Raw genomic sequence first — 24087 nt, 5'->3', positions numbered from 1 at the left:
ATCATTGTAAAGCTACGGAAAAGGAATAGGATTGCCCCCCAGGGTAACCACTTGCACTTTCACTTCCTCACGAACCTGATCTGTGACTGCTTACTGGTAGCAGTGTCAAACCTAAATACCCAACAAGCATTAGCTCTCCCTGAAAAGGAGGTGATCCAGCTGCACCTTCCAGTACAGCTACTTTGTTACGACTTCATTCCAGTCACTACCTTTATTAGCTCTTGATTCAACACTAGGTGGAACCCCTGTTTCTGGTTCATTTTCAGACTGCTAGATTTGATCATCTTCCTTATTAGCTCTATCTTATTGATTCTACATAGATCCTAGTATATGTAATTTTGTTTCTAGAATCTTTCTGGAACCCTAAACTGCATTAAACGGAGCAGCAGAGAGCCTGATCAAGCAAACTCCTTGTCTAATCCCACTTGTAATGTGGAATTGATCGAAGTCATCAGACAGCGCTACTTAATCAGTAAAGAAATCAAGGCTGACACATACATGTATTATTGAAATTCCTCGTGTCTCCACATTTCTCAAAAAATATATACATTTTTTACATCCCCTCCAATAAAATAGCACCACTCTCCCCGCCATAGCTTTAATGTTTGGAGAACCCTAAACCTTTGGCTCCCAACTGAATCTTTTCTCCTCCACCGCCACATCCCGGTTTCCTCCTCCTGTGTTCTTTGATGGAATGGTAATGAAGACATCGACTACCTTTTTTTCTCCTGCCCCTTAGCCCACTCTATTTGGAAGAGAGCTTTACCATTTGGCCCCGTAGCATGAGACCTCTTCCCTTCGCCAGAGAATGGCTTTGGTTGGTTCGGGTTTTTCAGGTAGTACGATCTGCAATACTGCTGGCAAGCTTGTGTTTGCGGCTGCTATACCTCACATTTGGATAGAGTGGAATCTCCGAAGATGGACCTCCAATTCCCGTTCTATTGACATGATTTGGAAAGCCATCTTCTCTGATATTAGTTCTAAGCTTCATATGCTTCCCCATAGATCTCTTATTGATACCCCACGGAACAGGCATATTGTTGTATCCTGGGGTAATGTAGTCCTAGATAGGTAGGAGACCTACTAGGAGCCAGATAACAGGATCAATAGCAAATAGGGGTTGCTGGTTCAAATGGACAGCACTAGGATTTAGGTTAATTCTAGGGTTTAGGATGGGAATTTGGGAATGGGTCTGGCTTTAATATGCAGGTCTAGGGGGTTATTATGGGATAAAAATAATTGGATTTGGTTAAGTTTGAAAAATCTGCAAAATTAGGTTTAGGGTTTCGGGTTTTAAGCGAGGGTTTTATTTAGTAATGATGTGCAGGTTTTTAGGTTTTTAATGGCTAGTTAGGTCTGAACAGGTTTTAGGTTGTTTTAGGTTCTACAGAGAAGAGGGGTAATTAGGGTTTAGATGGTTGGATAGGGCTGTAACTGAACTAGGGTTTAGGGAATTCAAATAAAAATAAAAGGGGGGCTGTAGGGTAGGCTGTAGAGGATTAGGAGGAGAAGGTGATTGCTGAAACTGCAAAGCACTTACTTGAACACTGATCTTCAATGGCAACAGCTTTGAAGATGAACAATGGGGTCTCCCGATCTTCACGATGCAAGGAGATAAGTAGAAGCCCTCCCGATCTTCACGATGCAAGGAGTCGATTGGAGATCCACCAATCCCTTCCACCTTGATAGAACCACAAGGATGTAATCTCACAAGGAGCAGCAGCAATGGCAGCAAGCATAAAGCTAATTTTTATTAACCAAATTCGTGTTCAATACTTGGCCCCCTTACAACCTTATATAAAAGACTCAAAATCAGACTCCTACACTAAAAAGGAAAGGCCTAACCCAATCCTTAACCTATTAGGTAACTTAATCTAACTAGGAAACTAAAATACTAAAAGAAATAGACTCAAAACATGGCTGGACTTATAGAATCCTAATCCAGCCCAACTTACATCACATGACCACTTAACCAAGTCACATGATCACTTAAATTGAACCAATTGGATACAACCAATTTGAACCAGTTCAATTAAAAAATACATAAAAATAAACTAAGTATTGGGCTAATCCCGTATGCAACCTATGTACCCCTAGTTTAGGCTCATTAAAGTGGCCTAATACATAGAAAACCCTTGGGAACAAAGGCCCAATATGTATCTAACCCAACCCTAGGCTTATTTCTAAAGAAATAAGCCAATTTCTATGATGAACCCACATCATGAGGTTTAGATGATTCTCTCCTTCGTCCTCATAGCTTGCTTTCTTAGGGCTTGAGGCTTGTATGGTTCCCCCCCCCCTTTCCCTCTCTTTCCCTGTGCATTCTCCCCCCGCCCTCTCCCCCTATTTTGGGTTTTTGGTAATGATATTTTATTCACCAAAAATAAAAAATAGCGCCACTCCACAGTCCACATGGTCATATGCTGTCTTCAAGTCATCCTGCATATGAGCATATCCAACCAGTGCCCCTTTCCTTCTACTGTGTCAATGCATCATTCACTAGCAATAGCATGCAAGATGTTTTTTATCCCTTTCTATACTAGGAAACTATTTTTCTTATTTGTTAACTGTTTTTATTATAAGCTGGTATTATGAAGGTTAAAGAAGTAAGAGCAGCCTCCTAGATTGACCCAATTCAGCTTCTTGGCACTTTTGACCATGACAATGTTTAAAAAGAGTACTGTATTAGAGAAGAGTTAAGTACCATCTCTAGAGAAATATTTCTCATTACCCATCATTCAATGATTACCTTGTACATCTCAATACTTCTGCAATCAGGCATTACCATACTCTCACCTTCTAGGTTGAAAATAAAAACCATATAATTTTGAAACTAGGAAGAACAAGTGCAAATTGACAAACAAGGTAAATAGAAATCAATGTATGATGTAATTCTTACAATTAAAAATAGTTTCTTGCACTTACCAAAAGGGGGGGGGGGGGATAGTTATACTGATTTGATCAAAATCCACACCTTTGGAGGAATCAAAATCCACAATAATCTCCAAAGTAAACTGATCATTAAGATGGGGAATACAGCAGAAGAAGTAAAACTTACAACTGAAGCCACGTTACTGAATATAGGAAGCACATGCATCAAAGAGGTCCAGATTGTATGCCAGCTAGAACCAAGCTACATAAAATTTTCAAGCAATCAATCTCCATTTTTTTCCCCAGTGGGGGGGGGGGGGGTTGAATAAGTCTTCTTTCTCACTCATATTTAAGAGAACACAGATGAAATAAGCTATAGAAAACTTAAACCATTATTCTATCAATCCACCAGTAACCTCTCAAATCTCAATTTGTGTGAAAGAGTCTCCTTTCAATCATACTGAAAAAGAGACATCAACAACCTATAAAAATAGTCTCATTTCATTCATATTGAAGAAACGAGACTTGACAAGATAGAATCCACAAAAAATCTCTATCAGTCCTCTCAGTCATTTTTAAGAAAAGATAGTCAACAAAAAATAACCACTAATAGCATTTTCATCACCAAAAAAATGGATTTTGATAATAGAAAAAATTATGGAAACATTGCAAGGACCGAGGAGACCTTCTGACTTAACATGCTGGAGGAGAAAAGATTTTGTTGTCTGCTGAAGCTTGATTGTCGGAAGATCCTTAGCTGGGAGGAACTTCATTTCGAGTCCACTATGTTGGAAGGAGTAAGTATTTTCATAACCACAACGTTGACCTTCTTATCAAACAACCACGAACGCCCCACGAGGATGTGACATACCATTAAGGGTAGGACATCACATTGAAATATGTTGCTCAACCAGCCAATAGAGTACTTGAGCAAACATCGATCATTGATTTTAAGATTATTGCTGTTCAACCACGCAACTTTGTAGGGGTTAGGATGCGGCTGTCTTTAAGCCGAGTTTGCGAACGACGTCTTCAAAGACGGCATTGGTGCAACTACCATCGTCGATTATCATGGCGCACAGACTGTTGTTGCATCTCACTCTAGTCTGAAAAATACTATTTCTACGCCAATCATCCTCGTCAGAAACCTTGTGTAATCAAAAGTGGAGGAAGAACAAAACAATGTTGCAGTTCTCAATCACTATCATTGTCCTTGGCTTCACTAGGTTCACAATCGTGCTCCGACTCCAGAAGTACTAGGCTGTGCCTCTATGTCTCTTTCGAATCAGTAGCCTTCAATTCATCTTTGTAATAAGCGAAAGCAACCAGACGATTTGGACACTAAGCAGAAAAGTGTCCATACCCCCTCCATGAGAAGCACTGTAGCTCAGCCCATGGTTTCATAGGTCTGTTGAAACCATGCTGAGGCAGAGAATAAGGGTGGTTTGGCCTCGAAGGTGCCATAGAAGAACCGCTAACCTGTGACCTGCTGAACGACTTTCCCTGTGGAGAAGATTGTTGTTGACTGAGACTATCACCCTTGGAGAAAGTATCTGTAAAAGTCTTCCTAGAGTATGGCCACCGCAGACTTTCCTCTACCTTATATACCACTTGTACAGCATCCTCCATTGTAGGCAGTCGAATGAATGCGAGTGCAGCACTGATCTAATGATGCAAATCATTGCTGAACTGTGCCACCAATACCTCTTCATTCCACACAAAATCAAATGGAGGGGCAGGAGGGTGAAGCGAGGGACGGGGTTGATCAGTGATATGTAGGAAGAGTTTCCAGTGACTCTTTGCTGGTGGTTTCATTGCTGAGAAGAAAAAACGGCTGGGAAACAGCGAGCAGGAAAAAGGAAGTAAGAAGGGGAAGGAGAGAAATCGATAGGGAGGGAAATAGGGAACTTCCGCTTTGATACCAAATTGGTGGAGGTGGCCGGCTAGAAAAGAGAAGCAGTCTGAAATGGGATCTCAGAGTTGCAGCGGAGGGAAAGAAATCACACAAATCACACACCCACGCAAAGCAAAACCCAATACTTTTCTATTCAATTTTGTGTTTCCAATGTCGGGTACATGCAATTATAGGACTCTTAATAAGACTCTAAAATTGAAAAATAACTTGCAAACCAACCATAAAACTAAGTAGCCTATTCCTACATATCCAACTCAAACAAATAAAAGACTTAAAGAATAACTAAACTATTTCCAACCCTTGTTGGCTGGTTTTAACTGGGTTTGGGTTTTCAAAATCGCTCATGCTGGTCCAATCTGTTAAGTACAACTGCATCAGGGGGTGTAAGGTTCAACAGTTGCCATCAGACAAGAAAGATTGCAAGGTTGACTGACGAGATTTACTGACACACTCAATATGGCCAATCAAGGGGATGCAACACCAGGAAGGAATCTCATGGTGTTGCAACACCAGGAAACAATTTGGTGTAGACAAATGGTACAACGGGCATGCAACACCAAATTTAACGCAAACACAAAGCCCAAGAAGCAGCAATGGAGGGAGGGGTAAAACTTAAAAGGGGAGATCCAATTAAAAAGTCAAACCTCAGTCCTCCAAGGTACACTTAAGGATTTCAAACCACAGACTGATGTAGGACAGCAACAAGTCCCCCAACAAGTACCAAGCCTGAATACTAAAAGGAAAGTAAAGAATGGAGAGGAAACTAGGAAAATTGGATAAGCTAAAACTTACCTAGGGTTCTGGCAGGCTACCTCTAGACTGCAGGGCATCAACCACACGAGCAGCAGAGTAAAGCAACAACTCATTCAATAGTATCAGAAAACGAAAGGGAAAAACAATGGATCACCCACATTTTTTTTTTGGATGAATAAAAATAATATTACAAGGATCCATGTAGCCAACCCCATTTAGTTGGGATAAGGCTGAGTTGTTGTTGAAAAATAATATTATGAAGAAGAGGGGAAGAATATACAAACACAAGGGTAAAGAAAAAAGAGCAAAAGCAAACAGCAAGCCTGCCAAAGAAAGGGGGGGGGAGGCTGCAAAATGGAGAGGGGCAAACCCCAGAACACAACAATGAGCCAGTTCCTTGGGGAATCCCTTACAGGTAAATGAGGGAGCATGGCAAGCTTGGAGCTAACATCAAAGAAAATGACATTCCAAATCTTATCAAAAGAGCAGGAGTTGGAAGTACATCTCCAAAGGTTATGCTCCATCCAGATGTGGGAGATGGAAGCACAAAATGCGAGCTTGCCAACAGAGTCACAAATGGATCACCCACATTGGTTATGTTCCGAAACCACACCTGACAGCATATACCCATACTTCCAGGATCAGGATGATGTTGGTGAATCCAACCGTTGGCTAGACAGCTCAAGATCTGGATTGACCATGTGATGAGGATATCATTTCAGCTGATCGTGGGTTCAGAGTATACCAGAGGAGGTATCGCAAATCTCAGTCATCCACTGCTTCTATATGGATTGACGACGAGTTACAAGGTTACCATATTGCTAGAGCACAGCCCTGTTGACCCCACTTGCAGTAGTGGTTCTGATTTCTATTTATTTTATTTCAGTTTATGTTTATTACTATTTCTGTTTTTCTTGTTTTAACGATGTAACTGCTCCATTTTCCTCTTCCCCCTCGAGTTGGCTATTTTCCTTTTTCTTTTGTTATTTCCTTTCTTTAAGTAGTTATAACTACTTCTTGTAACCTCCCTCAAGCCCCACGGTTTCCCTTGTTTCCATCTTTAATGCCTTTTTGGCAAGGTGTAAGAAGTTAATGCAGAATTAATGTCTCCCCTCTTGCAGCGTGAGTCTCTCGCCCTCTCAATTTCTCTTCTTTTTTCTTCTCTTTCTCGATTTCTGTTCTCCCTCCTCCTTCCTCTTCTTCTACTTTTTCTTCTCCTCTGCTTCTCTCTCTGTTCCCCCCTTTTCCATTACCCCACGAGATCTGTTCCCTCCCTATTATTTAGTTGTTTTCTTTTTCGCCACACCCCACGGTATTGCTCTTCTTGTTCTTTTTTTTTTCTGCTGTACAGTGAACTTTAATGGACAGATCTACCTATATATGGAAGCTGGTCAATAGGTGCAGCCCCTAAATCTGGTTGGTATTTAATTACTTCTACCTTCTTTCCCTTAAGTATTCCTTTACTGATTGTCTGTTATAGTACTTTACATTGAATTTGTTATCAACATCCACATTCACCCTGGTTTAGTCTTATAATTTTAGGATTCTTGAAAGCTCCTGCATGCTAGTATTTCACTAAGTGTTGCCTGATTTCAGACTTCTATAGCATCTAATTGAATATTATTTAGTTGAATGCATGAAGCCTATGACTTCTATTGTTCATTGCTCACTGTTATCGTTGTTCCCCACATGTATGAGCCTCATGTATGTTACTGCCTCCCCTAACTAGATAGCGTTTAGGTGTAATTGGTGCCTACCGTAAGTTAGCATTGTTATCCTTGTAGGATAACTTATTTTCTAGGTTTTATCCTACATCACCATGTATCAAATTTCAACCTTCTTAATCAATCATTAATCATCCCCATGTAATGGCATATCCCCTCAATGTATGTCCATGCACCCCGTCATAGTCCCATGCATCCTCTTCGTAGTCCTGGATTTTTTTTTAATAATATTTTCCATCTGGACAACCTGCAATATGCTAAAACTTGACATATGAGCAGAGGACCTAGGGGTTAATCTGTCCACCAAATTTGGGCCCCATGAGAATTGGCACACAGCAGGTATTTGATGCCAGGTGAGGTTTCGTAAGCAATGTCTCATGGGTATCCCATAACACAAAACCCCCCCCCCAAAAAAAACAAAAGGAAAAACATGTTCGCTACCGTTTCACCTAAAAGCTCGAACTGTTAGGAAAGGGCAGCGTCAATGTATAAATCAACACTCCCCCGCACGTGCAGGCCAAGAGCCCATGGTCCTTGCACGTGGAGCTCACACGGCATTCTTCGCGCGGCACTAAGGGAGAAGAAGTGTCAGCCCTTACCCAATTTTTGCAGTTCCTAGGAGTCGAGCACTCAACCTCCCTACTCTGATACCATGCTCAATACCGTTTCACCTAAAACCTCTAATTTTTAGGGAAGGGCAGGTCAAAATATGCATGGTCCGAAGATAAGTGGGTTACGCTATAACCTTGCAATAAATGTCCGAAGATAAGTGACAGAAATAGGGTGCATACGCAATTTGAAATCTGAGAATAAATCAAGAGCAACTTAAACTATAATATGATCAAAATCAACAACCCATGATTAACCCAAAATAAAACAAGGGAGCAGATTTGGGATTCCATTTCTTTTGATATTACGGCGAAGTTATCGTCAGCTCCTCCTTCTTTTTGTCCGGACACCCCAAGGAGCAGGCTTATTGTTGACTCCTGGGGCCTCTCTTCTGTCTCCCTTGTTTCCCCCGGCCCGCAAAGCTGAGGCTAGGGGCCTTCCTTATTTTTTGTTTTGTTGCTCCCCTCTGAGGGCACTGTAATTCTTTTTCCCTTCTTGGTAATGAATTTCTTAGTCACCCAAAAAAAAAAAACAAGGGAGCAGGTTTTCTAGTTGGCCCAACCAGGAAGGAATCTCTGATTGGCATACCTATTTCTGTGACAGCAAATGATCAACACGTGACCCCACAGTCCTTACTGACAAGTCAAGTTTCAGCCTAAACAAAGTTTGACACATGGCATAATGAAGCAGTGAAAATTCTGGACTGCCAAGAGGGAGTGTGAAGGCATGCATGGACATACATGGGAAGGTAAATAATTGAATTTGGGACTAAAATTTGACACATGGCCAATCCAGGCCATTCCTTAAGCATACTACAGTCAGAATTACCACATCATCCTTCCACGTGGCACAAATAGATGTGCCAACCAGGAAGGAATCATGGTGGGCCCAACCAGGAATCATTTTGCTGAAAATTAAAATTGACCAAAGTCAAATCCAGGTGGCCAACAACGCAAGCAAGATGGCCTCATTTTGGTTCTGTTGTTCCTGGTCTTGGCAGAGCATTAATGCTGTATGGATACTTGAGTTGATTCTTTACAGGGATGGAGGTTTATTGCTTTTTGTATAGGGGGTTTAAATGTTGGAGGATCCATTTTGGCTTATATAGCATCAATTAACTTGTAATTCGTCCAAAAATAATAATACAATATCTTACATATTCATTAGACAAAATTAATAATCTGACTCCAGATGAAACTATTAAACCCAAAAGATGGAATCACGTATTTTCAAAGGTATCAATTAACATGCAATTCTTCCAAAAAAAATAATACAATAAAAACAAAATAGCCAAATACCTTGATAGAGGTGAGAGATGAGCACTGCAGAGTATCCACACTTGCATGGGGAAGCAGCACAAAAGAGAGTTCCTGCAGGCTCCTTCAAAAGGCATTGCAGAAATAATGTCTTCAAAGAAGATAAACGCAATAAAGCAAAAATAAACATATCTTGCAAGAGAACTGTAACTCAGAAATATTATCAGTACCAATTCAACCAAAACGATGACAATAATGTAGTCATAGTTCATAAATGTATTGGATTATGGACTCATAAATAACTGTATGATATTAAGAAAATAGATACTATGTATCAAACAATGAGAAATACCTCAGAACCCACAGTACACCATTATAAGCATGATCTGTGTTTCCTTCATTCAAAATCCTGCAAGAAAACCAAATCATCAATCCAACCAAAAAGATCATTTGAGCATCACCATCAATTATCACAATAGCAACATAGGCATCTAGACAACGACCAGTACCCAACGTGCATATATGAACAGGACTAGTAAATAGCATTTAAACTATTATCCAGATGAAGCCCACAATTAAAATTAATTTCTAGAAAAGTCCATGGATATAAAGATAGAGTGAAAAATCCTAGGTATATTTCTCAGTAGTAGTCTGTAGCTTCCTCAATCAGTTGATTAGCTGGTTGCCTGGTTGGTCACTCATCAAGAAAGTTCTAAGTCCTTGTAGGATCACTTATCTATGTTAAGGAAAGTCATGGCTTCTTGCTAAATAAAGACTTAATTCTATTTTGGGGACTTTATCCATTACTTTGGTAGAAATTCTTGACATTCTGGTTTTGAGGAGTTACTTTTTCCTCCTGTTATGCCTCTGTATATTGTGGGACATTTCTTGCCAATATTTGTTTCAACATATACAACAAAATTTTGGATTCATAGCTTTTGAAATTAAATCTTAAAACCCCTCTAGACTGAGATGGCTAATCATGCTAATAGCCATCCATTGCAAGTACTACAAGCCCACAAATTGAAGGCAAGTAGGTCCATCAGTGTGTCCCAAGTAACAATCGTTTGGAATATACTTAAAGGCAACGACTTGTTTCATAAATTCCCTCTCGGGGGTTGAATCTCATGTCACAACAAACAGGAAGATCAAATTCTAAATCATGGGAATTGATTTCAAAGTCCCAGTGATTGAACTTCCATAATGAGATCATAGAACTACTTCTTGGGGGTTTCTTTTTTAACCAATTTTCATTTCTGTTCTAGGAGCCAATGGGCCTGCCTCTTTGGGCTTGTAACCCTAAACTGTGCAGTACTCTAGAAGCCCGTCACTATAACAACAGCAGAAGCTCTCTTCAAGTTTAGGCCTGATTTTGTATGATTTCTATTTCAGATATTATTTAGTCTGATTTTTGCACCTTATTTCAGTGAAATAGAAATCAGATCGAATAAAATTCTGAAGTAGCTAAGGAGTTGTTGCAATTTTGAAATTAAAATTGATTTCACTCTTGCTCTTTAATGGGCACATGGTTAATTTGATAGGCAAAGTAGTAACATCATGCTAAAAATAAAACACCACCCTTCTTCTTCTCCTAATGGTCTCAACACCATCATGCCATCACTACAACCCCATGACCACCACCTCCCCGCCACCACCTCCTCCCTGCCACTGCCACCACCACCACCACCCTCTCCCACAGAAATTTGGGAAGGCTGCGTTCATTATGACCCTCCCCAGACCCCACAGTGATGGGAGCCTTGGACACTGGGTACGCCCTTTTTAAACAGATATCGTACTCTTGAAATTTTTCAGATTGATGCAACCAAAACAATTTCAATTTCTTAACCAAAAATCTATTTGTTGACTATATCATGAAATCAATCTGAAACTGAAATAGAAATTATACCAAATCTGGCCTAAAATATTTCAATTTCAGTTATTATAGTTTCTACTTTGTTTGAGAACTTAAGTTGAATCTGAATTTGATTCTAGGAGCTCTAGAAGTTGTTATAAGAGTTTCTATTCAGATTTCCTAGTCCACAAGTTCATTCGCAAATTAGAAACTATATTTTCTTTCACAGATTAAGGGTGGACCTCTACCTATAAACAGGAGTTGACTGTTGCTCGTAAACACAGTTTTCAATGAATAAAATGTTCTGCTGATGATCTCAGCCTTCTGTGTGGATTCCCTGGGAGATATTGACGTGGATTCCTCAAGGTTTTAAGGGAGGATTCCCTGATTGTCACGGGTGGATTACAGTGAATACCTCTGCAACTTCTTATTCCTCCTATTCTATTTCAGTTCTGCTATAAATTCAAATCAGTTTCTCAGTTCAATATTATACCCTGCAGATACGTTGTTTCCATGTGCAGTTTTAGCTAGTGTGTTTTGTTCACATCTCTTAAAATACTGTTATGCTCGCACTAAAATTCTATATCCCATATCTTCTTTTATTCTCTTTTGATTCCTGTTGTCCAACTATCATAATTGCTTTTATCACTATTTAGTTACCTTGCCTATTTCTGTTAGATTCCTTAGCAGAGCCAATCACACCCAATCAAGGTACTAAAACTCGGGTCTCAGTACCAACCCGGCTCTTGGAAAAACCGAGACGAGTCGAGATCTCACTGAGTTGGTGCATTTTTTTTTTCCAACTCGAAGCCTCAACTTTGGGTCAACCCGAGATCCGAGATATATCGAGTTTTGTCGAGTTAGGTAAGGTATTTAAGTGGTAGGTGGGTTAAAAAAATGGGTCGAAACCGAGATCTCGCCGAGAAATTGCACTTTTGAGACTCGCAAGCAGTCTCGTCTAGAAAAACCGAGAAACTCAGCGAGATCTCGCGAGTTCTCGAACTATGCACCCAATATAGTTGAGAGGAATCTCACCCATATTTAAACCACTGTTAGGGTTAGGGTTTCTTATATTAGCCCCAACTGATCAGTGGTTCAGAAGTTATAAATTTTCCCAATTAGCCCCAATTTTGCCTAATTTCAATTCTATCAATTTTCGTTATTTATGTCCTATTTTTTCTCGTTACATATTTCGTCCTCTTAATCATACTTGGATCACTATGTTCTTTGAATTATTAACCGAAACTGTCTTTGTAACCTCACTGTAATTATGCCCTGAATCCCAAATTAGGGTTAGGGTTTCTTATATTGAACCATATAGTCTTCTTGGAGCCATCCAATAAGGTTGTTATTTAACCCCCAAAAAAAAACATTTTATAGATATTTATCCAAAACCCATTATAAGGCTCTATTGAGTTGAGCTCAGCTGTTGAGTTGCATGGATATTTATCCAAAACCCTTTATAAGGCTCTATTGAGTTGAGCTCAGCTGTTGAGTTGCATTTTATCCTTACAAGACATACAGACAGACATACAGCACCAATGGGGGTGGGGCACGAAGCATCATACAGGAGGGGTAGGGGTCATTTCAAAGGGGGAAAGAGAGAGATAGAAACAGCGCCCACTAGGGTGCAGTCATGGTTGTTGGGCTGGTTGAGTCCGGCCAACCACCTGCGCCTCGGAAATCAATCAAGTATTTTCTGCTTCTTCTGGTCATGTACATGATAGCTGCTGCAACATGCTGGTGGTGCTCCACTTCTCGTAATGAAGCCCTTCTCTTGTAAGTGCTGATTGGGGCGGAGATGGACTCCACAGTCTGAATGAGGTCTTTAACGTCAGGCTGGGTTGATAGGGATAGGACTGGGTGAGGTCCAACTGGATGTGGTTCTGAGCCATAAACTTATAACCGACTTCATGCCCTCAAGAACCACGTTTGCAGGGATGGGCCCTTGTGAAATGGGTGAATTGATTCATGGATATATATATAAAATCTTAAACAAGGGATATACATCTTCATTGCCATCGGCGATTTTCTTTCCCTATTACAAGTTGACAAGAATGCACCACCGAATTTCTCCCAACATTTGTTAATAAATTACTGGTAATCAAAGCACAGGGAAGAAAGAGAAGATAGAAGTGGGAGTGTTCATAAATACAAAGAAAAGGCCAAACAAAGTCAACAAGTGGCTAGCACCTAAGACATTTGACAAACACTTCAATCCAACCCATGGTTACAATAAAGGAGTCAAAATGAAGTTATCAGAATTTAACTACCAGTAACGGATATCCTATCGGAGGGGTGATTTTAAGAGACGTATCGTATCAGAGAGGCGCAAGATATGCTAAAGATACACATGGAAATGGTCAAGAAATGCATGGATGTGCTTACGATACAAATAAAATACAGTTTTGAAGGGTGAGCAGATTCACACCAGACACTCTCCATAAGTTATCAGAATTTAACTATCAGTAACGGGTATCCTATCGGAGGGGTGATTTTAAGAGACATCGTATCAGAGAGACCCAAGATACGCTAAAGATACGCATGGAAATGGTCAAGAAATGCATGGATGTGCTTACGATATAAATAAAATACAGTTTTGAAGGGTGAGCAGATTCACACCTGACACTCTCCATACTGTTCGACCTCCCCCTACAGAAGGGCGAACAGTGTTTAGCCCCTCCACCCACCACCTGTGATACGCTAGACCCTCCGCCTCTGCATCACTCTTGTCGACATTTTTGGTGTTAGGCTGCTGGCTTAGGATTAGCCTGAGTAGTATGGAATATCTCTTGAACTTGTACTTATAGATACACCTACACTCAAATCCCCACTTTCACTTCCACAATCACTTTACACCTATATGGCTATATTCACACTTACACTTCACCTATACTTCACATTGACATTATCTCGTATACTTCCACAGTTAGTTGTCGATTTACTTGCTTCATATATTCTGCTTAGTCTACTGCTTAATCACCTTGCTTAGTGTGGCACAAGTTGCTCCACCGTATTGGTAGCATTTTCTTTTCATTTGGTGTAGGAAGTTCGGAGATATTTATTCTTGTGTTTGAATCACATGTTTATCATTCCAACATTATTTGTTTAGTTCTACACGTTGATGTACCATTCCAATATCTTGCTTGTTTGAATATGCACCTTTTTTTCCGGCTGTGTGAGTATCTTTTAATGCATTAAGTACACTTTTTTATCTTCATATACTTATCTATTATATATATATATATGTATATAATATATATTCCCTTTCTTTTTTTCTTATAGTAGTGCGTCAGGTAGGCAGCCGGCACTATTTTTTATTAAGCCAATCACCTTTTTGCATGGATCCTCTTTGTTTTGATTTCTTGTTCTTTATCTTGGTATCATGTCTTCTCTTCCTTATCTAGCTAGGGCGTCCCCCATATGCGACACGCCGCATCGGCGCCCTGATGCAGTGATAAGTAGGCAAGGGCAAGTGAGAGGGATTATGTCAGCCCAGAAACTTAGGATTAGATTAGCTTCCTGAAACATTGGGTTCTCAATGGGTAAGAGTCTGGAGTTGATAGATGTTATGAGGACACGAAAGATTAATATAGCTTGCATCCGAGAGACTAGATGGAAAGGTAACAAAGCTAAAGTGTTGGCTGACTTCAAACTTTGGTATTCGAGAGATCAAAGAAATAGAAACAGAGAGGGGATTATAGTGGATAATGATCTAAAGAAAGATGTAGTGGAGGTCAAAAGATTATGTGATAGGATTATATCTATCAAACTAGTGTTAGAGAATGAGGTTGTCAATATTGTTTGCGCTTACGCACCCTTGATAGGATTGGATGACAATAGTAAGCGCCAATTTTGGGACCACATGGATGATTTAGTGGAGAGTTTTGGTCAAGATGAAGCGATTATTATTGGAGGTGACCTGAATGGCCATGTTGGGAGTGATTGTAGAGGCTATGAAGGTGCCCATGGAGGCTTCGGGGTTGGGGAAAGGAATGAGGAGGGGACCTCAATCCTAGACTTTGCTGTAGCTTATGATCTTTCTATTGTGAACACTTTCTTTGAAAAAAGAGAGGAACACTTAGTTACGTACAAAAGTGGGATGCATACCAATCAAATAAACTTCTTCCTAACTAGAAGGCCAGACAGGATGTTGTGTAAGGATTGTAAGGTTATTCTTGGGGAGAGTCTAACCACCCAACATAGACTGGTGGTCTTAGATATGTGCCTCAGTGCACAGAAGTGTAGGAGGAGGGAACCTATTTACCCTAAGATAGATAGTGGAGACTAAAAGGTGAGTCCCTAGACACATTTTTCGAAAATGTGGTCAAACAAGGAAAGTTTGACTTTAAGGGAGACACCAATGTGACATTGTGATGTGGAACGAGATGATGACTTGTATTAAGAGGGTTGCCAAAGAAGCTCTAGGGGAAGCAAAGGGTAAGTGTCAGTCCCCCAGGGAGACCTGGTGGTGGGATGAGGAGGTCCAAGCAGCCATCAAGACCAACAAAGAGAGGTTTAAGACTTGGCAATGGACTAATGAAACAAACGGTAAAAAGAGGTACAATGAGGCCAGAAATGAGGCTAAGATGATGGTGGGGATGGCTAGGGCGAGGAAATATGAGGAGCTCTATATTAATCTAAAGACAAAGGAAGGGGAAAGAGTTATTTATATGATAGCTAAGATGAGAGAAAGGAAGAGTAGAGATTTTGACCAGGTGAGATGTATAAAAGAGGAGGATGGAAGAGCATTGGTAAGGGATGAGGACATTGTAAGGAGATGGGATGAGTATATTTGAGAACTTCTAAATGGAGATAGTTTGAATATGATCGATTTGATTAATCACATTAGTCATCAAGATACCACACATCATAGATCGAAAGGTTGGTGTGGCAGAAGTGAAAGAAGCCTTAAGAAAGACGAAAGTGGGCACGACACAAGGCCCAGATGAGACTCCAATAGAAGCGTGGAAGGCCCTAGGATCATTTGGGGTTTATTGGTTAACCAAGTTACTTAACAAAATTATGCTTACAAGGAAAATGCCAGATGATTGGAGGAGAAGTGTTGTAGTTCCTGTTCACAAAAATAAGGGTAATGTCCAGAGTTGCAATAACTACAAAAGCATAAAACTAATGAGTCATACTATAAAACTTTGGGAGAAGATTATTGAAACCCGTCTGAGAAGAGAGACTCGTATCTCCAAGAATCAATTTGGTTTTATGCCAGATAGATCCACGACTGAAGTTATCTACCTACTGAGGAGGCTCATGGAAAGATGTAGAGCTAGCAAGAAGAACCTCCATATGGTCTTTATTGACCTAGAGAAAACCTATGACAGAGTCCCTAGAGATTTAATCCGACATGTTCTTACGAAGAGAGGGGTGTCGAATAAATATATAAATGTAATTAAAGATTTGTATGAGAATGTGGTGACTAGTGTGAGATCTGTGGGAGGCCAGGGCAAGGAATTCTCAATTACGGTTGGGTTACATCTAGGATCAGCCCTAAGCCCTTATCTGTTTGCGCTTATCATAGATGAATTAACCAAGAACATCCAAGATGAGGTACCATGGTGTATGCTATTCGCCGATGATATCGTTTTGGTGGATGAGCCAAAAGCAAAGATTAACGCTAAGTTAGAGATGGAGATCGACATCGGCAGCAAGTGGCTTAAAGATTAGTAGATCAAAGACGAAGTATATGATGTGTAACTTTAGCCACACTATGATGGACGATGACATGGTAAAAATTGAGGAGAGAGAGTTTCCACCAAGTAACTATTTCAGATATCTAGGGTCTATCATACACAAAGAAGGTGGTATAGATGATGATGTTTCACAAAGAACTAAAGTGGGATGGATTAAGTGGAGAGGGGTGACCGAAGTATTGTGTGATTGACACATTCCTTTAAAGCTTAAAGATAAGTTTTACAGGACTATGGTCTGACATGCTATAATATATGGGGCAAAATGTTGGGCAGTTAAGAAGTGCCATATAGCGAAGCTATGTGTTGCAAAGATGAGGATGTTAAGCTAGGAAAGATAAAGTGAGGAATGAAAGTATTAGAGCCGATATGGGAGTTGCCCCGATCAACGACAAGCTCCGAGAATGTCGTCTAAGGTGGTTTGGCCATGTGCAACGGAGGCCTACGGGCACCCCAGTAAGGAGGAGTGACCTGATTCCGATTCAGGGAGCTAAAAGAACTAGGGGTAGGCCTAAAATGACAATAGATGAGGTTGTGAAGAATGACATGCAGAGTCTGGGTTTTATGCAAAGTATAGCCTCAGGTAGAGCCTATTGGAGGGCAAGGATCAATGTTGTTGACACCAGGTAGCTGAGATTTTCCTGATTTTCCTTGGGCTTGCCTCTTTCCTCTTACTCATTTTTCATTTTTCCATTTATCACTTTTCTTTTCTCATTTCTTCATTTTTATTCTTCATTCCTCTTACTTTACTTACACTTTGTGAGAACCTCAGCTTTCCCTACTTTGTTTTGTAAGGATCCATATAACCAACCCCATTTTGTTGGGATAAGGCTGAATTGTTATTCTTGTTGTTTTGAAGCATAAAACACCTAATTATGCAATATGTAAATATACATCAGCTTGATGCAAGCATTTGAGTCGTTTTTACCTAATCTAGTGATGCATAACAAAATAAAAAAAAGGGGAGAAGATATGAGCAGGAAAAAAAAAAAGAGAGATCTACATTTTTACCACTTTTTTGCCCAAATCTGTTTCTATCCGTGATTTGAGCATTGTAAGTTTCCAAAACTTGTTAAAATGGTGAAGATTAGGGTCATTATTTATGTTAGATGATTCCCCCAACTCATATTGAACAGAAAAAACAAATTTCCAAAATTTCCAAGGCCTTCAGTTTCTCTCAATTTCGTATCTCACTTACGGTTTCTGTTTTGCAGGCTTAAAGGAGGCGTATCAAGTGTATCATAACTGTATCGGACCATATAGGCCCATATCAGACCCATATCGGTCAACACATTTTTTGAATAATAAGTATCATATTGATAACCACCGCTACGTACTGGCCAATATGATACCTACCGATACTTAAAACCATGCCTACTACGCCAAATGGATATGTTTTTTTCCTAGAAAAAGCTTGAGGAACTAGGACCTACGCCTTTGTGGTCTTTCTTGCTTTCTTCTTGTTGTTGCTGTATCATTAGGATGTAATTCTCTCTTCTTTTAGCAACAAAATTGTCACATAAAAAAAAAAGAGCAAGCTTAAGGAAATGGCTGCTTTTTATTGGCAATCAATTGATTCAAATGCTCTAAACAGCATAGTTGTCAAAGCGTGTCGCCTAGGCGTCGAGGTGCCTTGGTCACCTTGTCGGTGTTGCCTTGCATCTAGGCCCCCTCCAACGCCTTTGGTCGCCTAATGCCTTGACAACTATGCTAAACTGGATAGACAACATCAAACATGGACTGCGGTGATGATACAGTAGGGGAGGTCCTGCGGAAGAATAGCTCAATGCTAGGATTACAAAAAGCTTAATGGAAACTATAGAAATGAACTTCATAATTTAAAGAGCAATCAGTAGACATATATATTCAGATTGAGATGAACCAGATAAATCACAGGAGTAGGCTTATTTTAGTGGAAATAAGCCTTGGGTTAGGTTCTATGCATGATGGGCCTTTGGTAATCGATTGGAGTTTGGGACCATTATGAGAGTTTTGTGTTCTGTTATAAAGTTTCTCCCAATTCTGGTTTTTCTTGTGTCCTTCGATCCTGCTGTGAACTAGTTTCTGTTAGACTATTCTGGTTTCGAAACTGGTTTGCATCATGTGACCAGTAAGTGGTAAGTGAATTCAAAAGAGAGTACCAAATTGCAATGTTATATTGAATATGAATTTCGGATCTGAAACATATATTCATATGTCATAGAATGAATATTGAATACCGAGGAATCATAGCCACTTGCCTTGAAAGTAGGAAGATCATCTTAAGAAGGTGATGACTAACCAGAGTGCTATCGTGTTTAGATAGAACTTGCTACCTAGGCTACAAGCAACTACTCAACTCCCTAATGTTGGCCATATAAGCACAAATAGCAGATCTAGAATCTGGTTGATAATAAAGTTCATCCAATAATGAAACAATCATATAATGCCATTCATGTGTCCAAAGAAAAATACCTCTCAAAACTTTCACAAATGCCTTCAAACCAGTAGATTACAAGATCCTTACTTATGCGATAGTGGTAATTCCGTATAAGAAAACAAAACACACAATTCCTGTAGCATGCAATGGAAAAGGACAAGTTTAGCTTTCATATAACTGCATGTACTTACAATTTACAAACAAGACAACAATCAACCGAATTATCAGCTAAAGAAAATTCAAACCACCACCAAATAAAAGAAGAAATAAAAGAAGCAAAGGTAATCCACGATAGTATTGCCGGGAATGAGTGATTTTGTTGCGGAATCAATAGCATTTTTTGGAATATATATTAGCCCAAAAAAAGACTTGAACCCATTGAGTGCCCTTACTTGAGGAAAGATGTGAATCCCATCTTGATTGTTCTTTACAAATCGCTCATGAGATCTTTCTCAGATGTGGGTCAGCAAGCCTAGCTTTCATTATAGTTGCAACTGGTACCACAAAAAAAAAGGGGCGTACCTAGTGCACGAGGCTCCCGCCACTGCGGGGTCTGGGGAAGGTCATAATGTACACAGCCTTACTGTTTTCGCAAGAGAAGCTACCATGAAATTCTCTTTCCTTTCAACAAGCAGAGGAGCAAGTGAAGGTGCCCCAATGCGTCAGGTTGCTTTGCCCCAGAAGGAATAGGTGGCGGTGACTAATGATCACAGTCCTGTAAAAGGTCTTAATTTCTCCTTTATAATCCTTCTCTTGTTCTCTCTATCTACCACCAGTCTTTTCTTATGTAGTGTGGATTCTGGGTTGGGGGAAGGGGAGATGCTGTGGTGGTTGTGTAGGTTGGGCCGCCTAGGCTTCATAATCAGGTCTACCTAGGTAGCAATGCCATGTTAAACAACTGCATGAGTGCATGACTGTAACAGGACAACTCCCCAAAAATGAGGCACCTTAAAGTAATAAAATTTGACATAATTGCAAATGAAAACAAGCAGAAAGATAGGTATTTCCTAAGTTAACAATGAGAAACAAACTCCAAAAGAATTTCAAACAAATGCCTAAGCATAAATTTACTAATAATACCATTGACTTGAGAGCTATGTAACTCCAAATAAGCAAAGGTGCGGATGATGTTCATTTCATGTCTGTTTAAACTGGTCAGGTATAATTTTCATGACACTTCAAAGAAATAATTTCGCCAATATAAAGAATATCACGGCTCACAAGTTCCAAATACTTGCCTTCAAGATCCCTGCGTAGGCTTATATAATTACAGTCAGGAGGCACCATAATAAATATCAAGATTGCCAACCATGTAAACCACATCCACCCACATAACATTGCATATCAAAGATTTGATTGATCTTTTATATGTAACAGTGTCGAGGCCATATGAAAAAATCTATTAACTAGAGCATAACTTAATTAGTTAAAAGCTCACCATAACCACTTCCCTTTCATAAGCCCCTCCTTCAGACAGACAGCAGCATGTTCTCTTCTAGCTCTCTTTTCTGAAGATGGTTGTTTGGTCATATTAACACATGCCTGAGAGATCACCAACCATTTGAAAGCACTCACAGAACTGCTCGGGTTACTATATATACACATATAAAACTTAGCATTTTGCTTATTAAATCCTCTACCTATATAGTTCGTCCAAAAGTTCATCATGTCAACATGAAGCAAAGAGTTAAGGATCAGTAAGAATCCAGAGAGACAAAAGCTCAGTCATAATACTGGGCCAGCCGATCTACCAGGTATGATACATATCCAGTCCAATTGATACGGGTTTGACAATCATCCAATCTAGTATAGATCTTTAAAATCATGATTTGAAGCATTGGGCCCTACCAAAAAAAATAGTAAAGAACTCCTATAGAGCAAGGTGTCCAGTATCAGTATCGGTCAGCATGTCGGTAAGGTGGTATTAAGAGATGTCTCGGAAACATGTCGAAGAGACACTAAGAGACGCAAGATATGCATAAGAATGCTTAAGAAATGCATTGAAATGCTCAGGACACTTGCAAAATATTGTTTTGAAGCATAGTACACCATAAAATAAGTAGTAATTAATTTAGGTCCGATCAAAGGACGTTAGATGGTCAGACTCAATATTCACCATGTGATAGATCATTTTGGGCCCAAATTTTGTGTACAAATGCAAAATATTGTTTTGAAGCATAGTACACCATAAAATAAGTAATAATTAGGTCCGATCGTGGGGGGGTAATTAGATGGTCAGCCCCAACACCCGCCATGTAGCAGATCATTTAGGGCCCAAATTTTGTGTCAAGTATGCCCCAAGATACCCTCTTTACCTATGAAATTTGAGACCTTGATCTCATCATTTGAAGGGGTTTTCTGATATCCGATTTGGGCCAAGAAAATTGCCAGAAATGGAACCTTTCCAATTATGGTCAATCTAAAAGGAGTCTGATGACTCAACGTCTCAGGGTCATTAATCATGCACAAGTTGAGAAACTCCAAAGGTCTGAGGCTACGATAAGAGTTTGGTCCAAGGACAGGAGACGGTCTGTGTAGAGATCAGAGAGGAAGACATGAGGCAGGTCTTAATAACTGAACCCTTTTAGGCCAACTTATCTTCAAAGATTCTGTTTTTTCATACCAAGGCGATAAAAGAGAATCTTTTCCAAAAAAAATTGAGAAACTATTCCGCTTCTGACTGATGGATAACAACTTGCAAAAAATTTACAACTGCAAGTTTCCAAAAGTTCGGAAAGAAATCATCCAGTTAGTATACAATGTAGATTTTTTAGTGGTAGGAAAAAGTTTTTTTCCAATCCCCCACCCCCAAATAAATAATTTTATTTAAAAAAAAGAATAGCAGCTGTCTTTGCGTTTTACAGCCAAAAGACTGAAACATAATTAAGGGGTTTTGAACAAATACCCAGTAGAAAACGAAGGCTGCAAGCTCCACCAAACAAAATTGCAAGCTTGTCAAGTTTCCAAATTTATCATCCTTAGCAACATCACTCCTGTACATGAACATGAACAGCCCATCAGAACCTTACCATCTAATTCAAGAAAAATTAGATGTTGCAAAGACACCCGGACTCACCATGGCAAACTAGTGTTCACAATATGGCTTTGATCAAGTTCCTTACAGACAACATCTAGAAGTTGTTCTACCAAATGGCTCCCATCGACAGCAGTCCTTACTAGCTTTAGTTGTAACCTTGCATATAGAATAAGGGCATCCTACAAAAGATAAAACCCAATACTAAGCCATTTGTCCATGAAATAGAAATAATAGTACACAGGATTGATTTTGGATTGCCTAAGAAACCTTCAAACCCCGATCATGGGTTGTAAGCCATGAACGCAACAAAAATTCCTGTACAGCAGAATGGATCTCCATGGACTGGCATCCCAGATTTGGACCATCCTTCGACAGATATGTATTAATGCACTCAATAAGCTTGCGTGAAATTTTCCCCTCATCCCTGATGACGTTCCAACAAGAGCACACAACAAGCAGGAAAGTATGAATAGTGATGTTTCACCAAACAATGTCCCAGAGAATGATCAGAAGGTATGTCACAAAAAATTTGATCAAGCAGGGATGCCATGTGAAATACCTTACATGCGAGAAAATCTGAACAAATCCCTTAACGATGTCTTCTCTAAGATTATCGGTGAAATCTCCAGGAGGGTTTTCCAAGAGGGAATGTAGAGTTAGGATGCAGCGGAATACTTCTTCCTTTGGGTTTGGTATGCTGTTCTTCCCACTCAAGCTTGTCTCCACCTTGCTCATGTATAGAAGCACTAGACCTAGCCACACACAAACAAAACAATGAGCTACAAGATTTAAGAAATATTTCAGATGGTTCTTGGTAGAATCATAGCCATCATCCATGTCATCAATTGAAGGAAAAAATAAAGCAAATATCAAATGTTCTTTTGGACTCACTGCAGTAGACCCGTTTCCTCATGTGAAAGCGATAATCTCTTACTGTCAAAATATACCGGAGAATGATCCCATATTCAGACTGGAAGGTAGGAACATCCCTTAGCACATCCCAAATGTGACTGAATAGTGTCTTGACCACAGGAAGTAGAAGTAGCCTCCCGCCTGATGGATAAGAAAGAAATGCCAATAAGCAGATGAAGGAGATACACTCACACACACAAATAGTTCCATGTATTTCCACCATGGTTCCTTTTTTTTTTATGATAAAATATCATTTTAAATCCTACAGCTAATCAAATACAAATACAACTTTCAAATCTCGCTCGCTTTAAATTATTTCTCCCCCCCCCCCCCTTTTTTTACATTAGTTATTGAAATTTTAAAAAAATCCTCAACATAAACAACCAACCAAGTTACTCAATGACGTGCTAAATAATAACCGAATAAATCAAATGGAGCAGAATGGAATTCCTATCCTGACCTGAAAACTTTACATCCTCTGCTCGTTGGATGGCAATTCGAAGGGTTTTTGCAGAAAGCAACTTTGGTGGTCGCCTTTTGCTTGTGGATATTTCTGAGGCTATACATTGGATGAGCAATGTTACAAGGAACGGCCATGTTTTAGCTGTGCATCAAACAATGGATTAGACAAAATAAACAGATGAATAACAACTATTGATTAATTTCAAGTAATTCCAACAAATATACCACAGTAAATGTCTGCCAGATAAAAAAACATATCTTAGCATGATGCAAGCTTACAGTGAGGGATCTCGTTCGGTTTAAGATTTGCAGTGTTCTGGCTTAAAATCTTGCAGAATCCAAACGATCTTTCCCCTTCCAACCAATTATTCAACACCTTTATTCCTTCCTAGAGAAATTTCGAAACAAACGTAAGACAAGAATGAATGACGCCACAACAGAAAAATCATAAGCGCCGATAAATAAAGCATTAACATACTTCTCGAACTTTAGCCTTATCTGATGAAAGCTTGGAAATGATTTCTTGAATATCTTTTGAGGTAGCCGCCATATGATCTTCTACTTGGACTTCA

The 24087-nt window shown here is 39.6% G+C and overlaps 1 protein-coding gene across 3 annotated transcripts in view; it reads right to left on the bottom strand.

Annotated features, from left to right (window-relative positions):
- LOC122654333 (serine/threonine-protein kinase ATM) overlaps positions 1 to 24087 on the bottom strand; it is a 186430-nt gene extending 162343 nt beyond the window's left edge. For all 3 annotated transcript variants that reach the window (XM_043848385.1, XM_043848386.1, XM_043848387.1), the window contains exons 1-13: positions 23994 to 24087; positions 23795 to 23903; positions 23514 to 23657; positions 23033 to 23194; positions 22701 to 22893; positions 22409 to 22565; positions 22181 to 22320; positions 22010 to 22097; positions 20543 to 20646; positions 19140 to 19238; positions 9481 to 9537; positions 9171 to 9252; positions 3059 to 3133 (exon numbers count right to left, since the gene is read on the bottom strand). In XM_043848385.1, coding sequence (XP_043704320.1) covers positions 3059 to 3133; positions 9171 to 9252; positions 9481 to 9537; positions 19140 to 19238; positions 20543 to 20646; positions 22010 to 22097; positions 22181 to 22320; positions 22409 to 22565; positions 22701 to 22893; positions 23033 to 23194; positions 23514 to 23657; positions 23795 to 23903; positions 23994 to 24065 — 1482 coding nt within the window. In that variant the 5' untranslated portion in view covers positions 24066 to 24087. The remainder of the gene's footprint in view (positions 1 to 3058; positions 3134 to 9170; positions 9253 to 9480; positions 9538 to 19139; positions 19239 to 20542; positions 20647 to 22009; positions 22098 to 22180; positions 22321 to 22408; positions 22566 to 22700; positions 22894 to 23032; positions 23195 to 23513; positions 23658 to 23794; positions 23904 to 23993) is intronic.

Source organism: Telopea speciosissima, chromosome 3, assembly GCF_018873765.1.
Source record: "Telopea speciosissima isolate NSW1024214 ecotype Mountain lineage chromosome 3, Tspe_v1, whole genome shotgun sequence".
Taxonomy (NCBI): domain Eukaryota; kingdom Viridiplantae; phylum Streptophyta; class Magnoliopsida; order Proteales; family Proteaceae; genus Telopea; species Telopea speciosissima.
The sequence above is the reverse complement of the archived record's forward strand: the minus strand, read 5'-3'. Positions and strand labels throughout refer to the sequence as shown.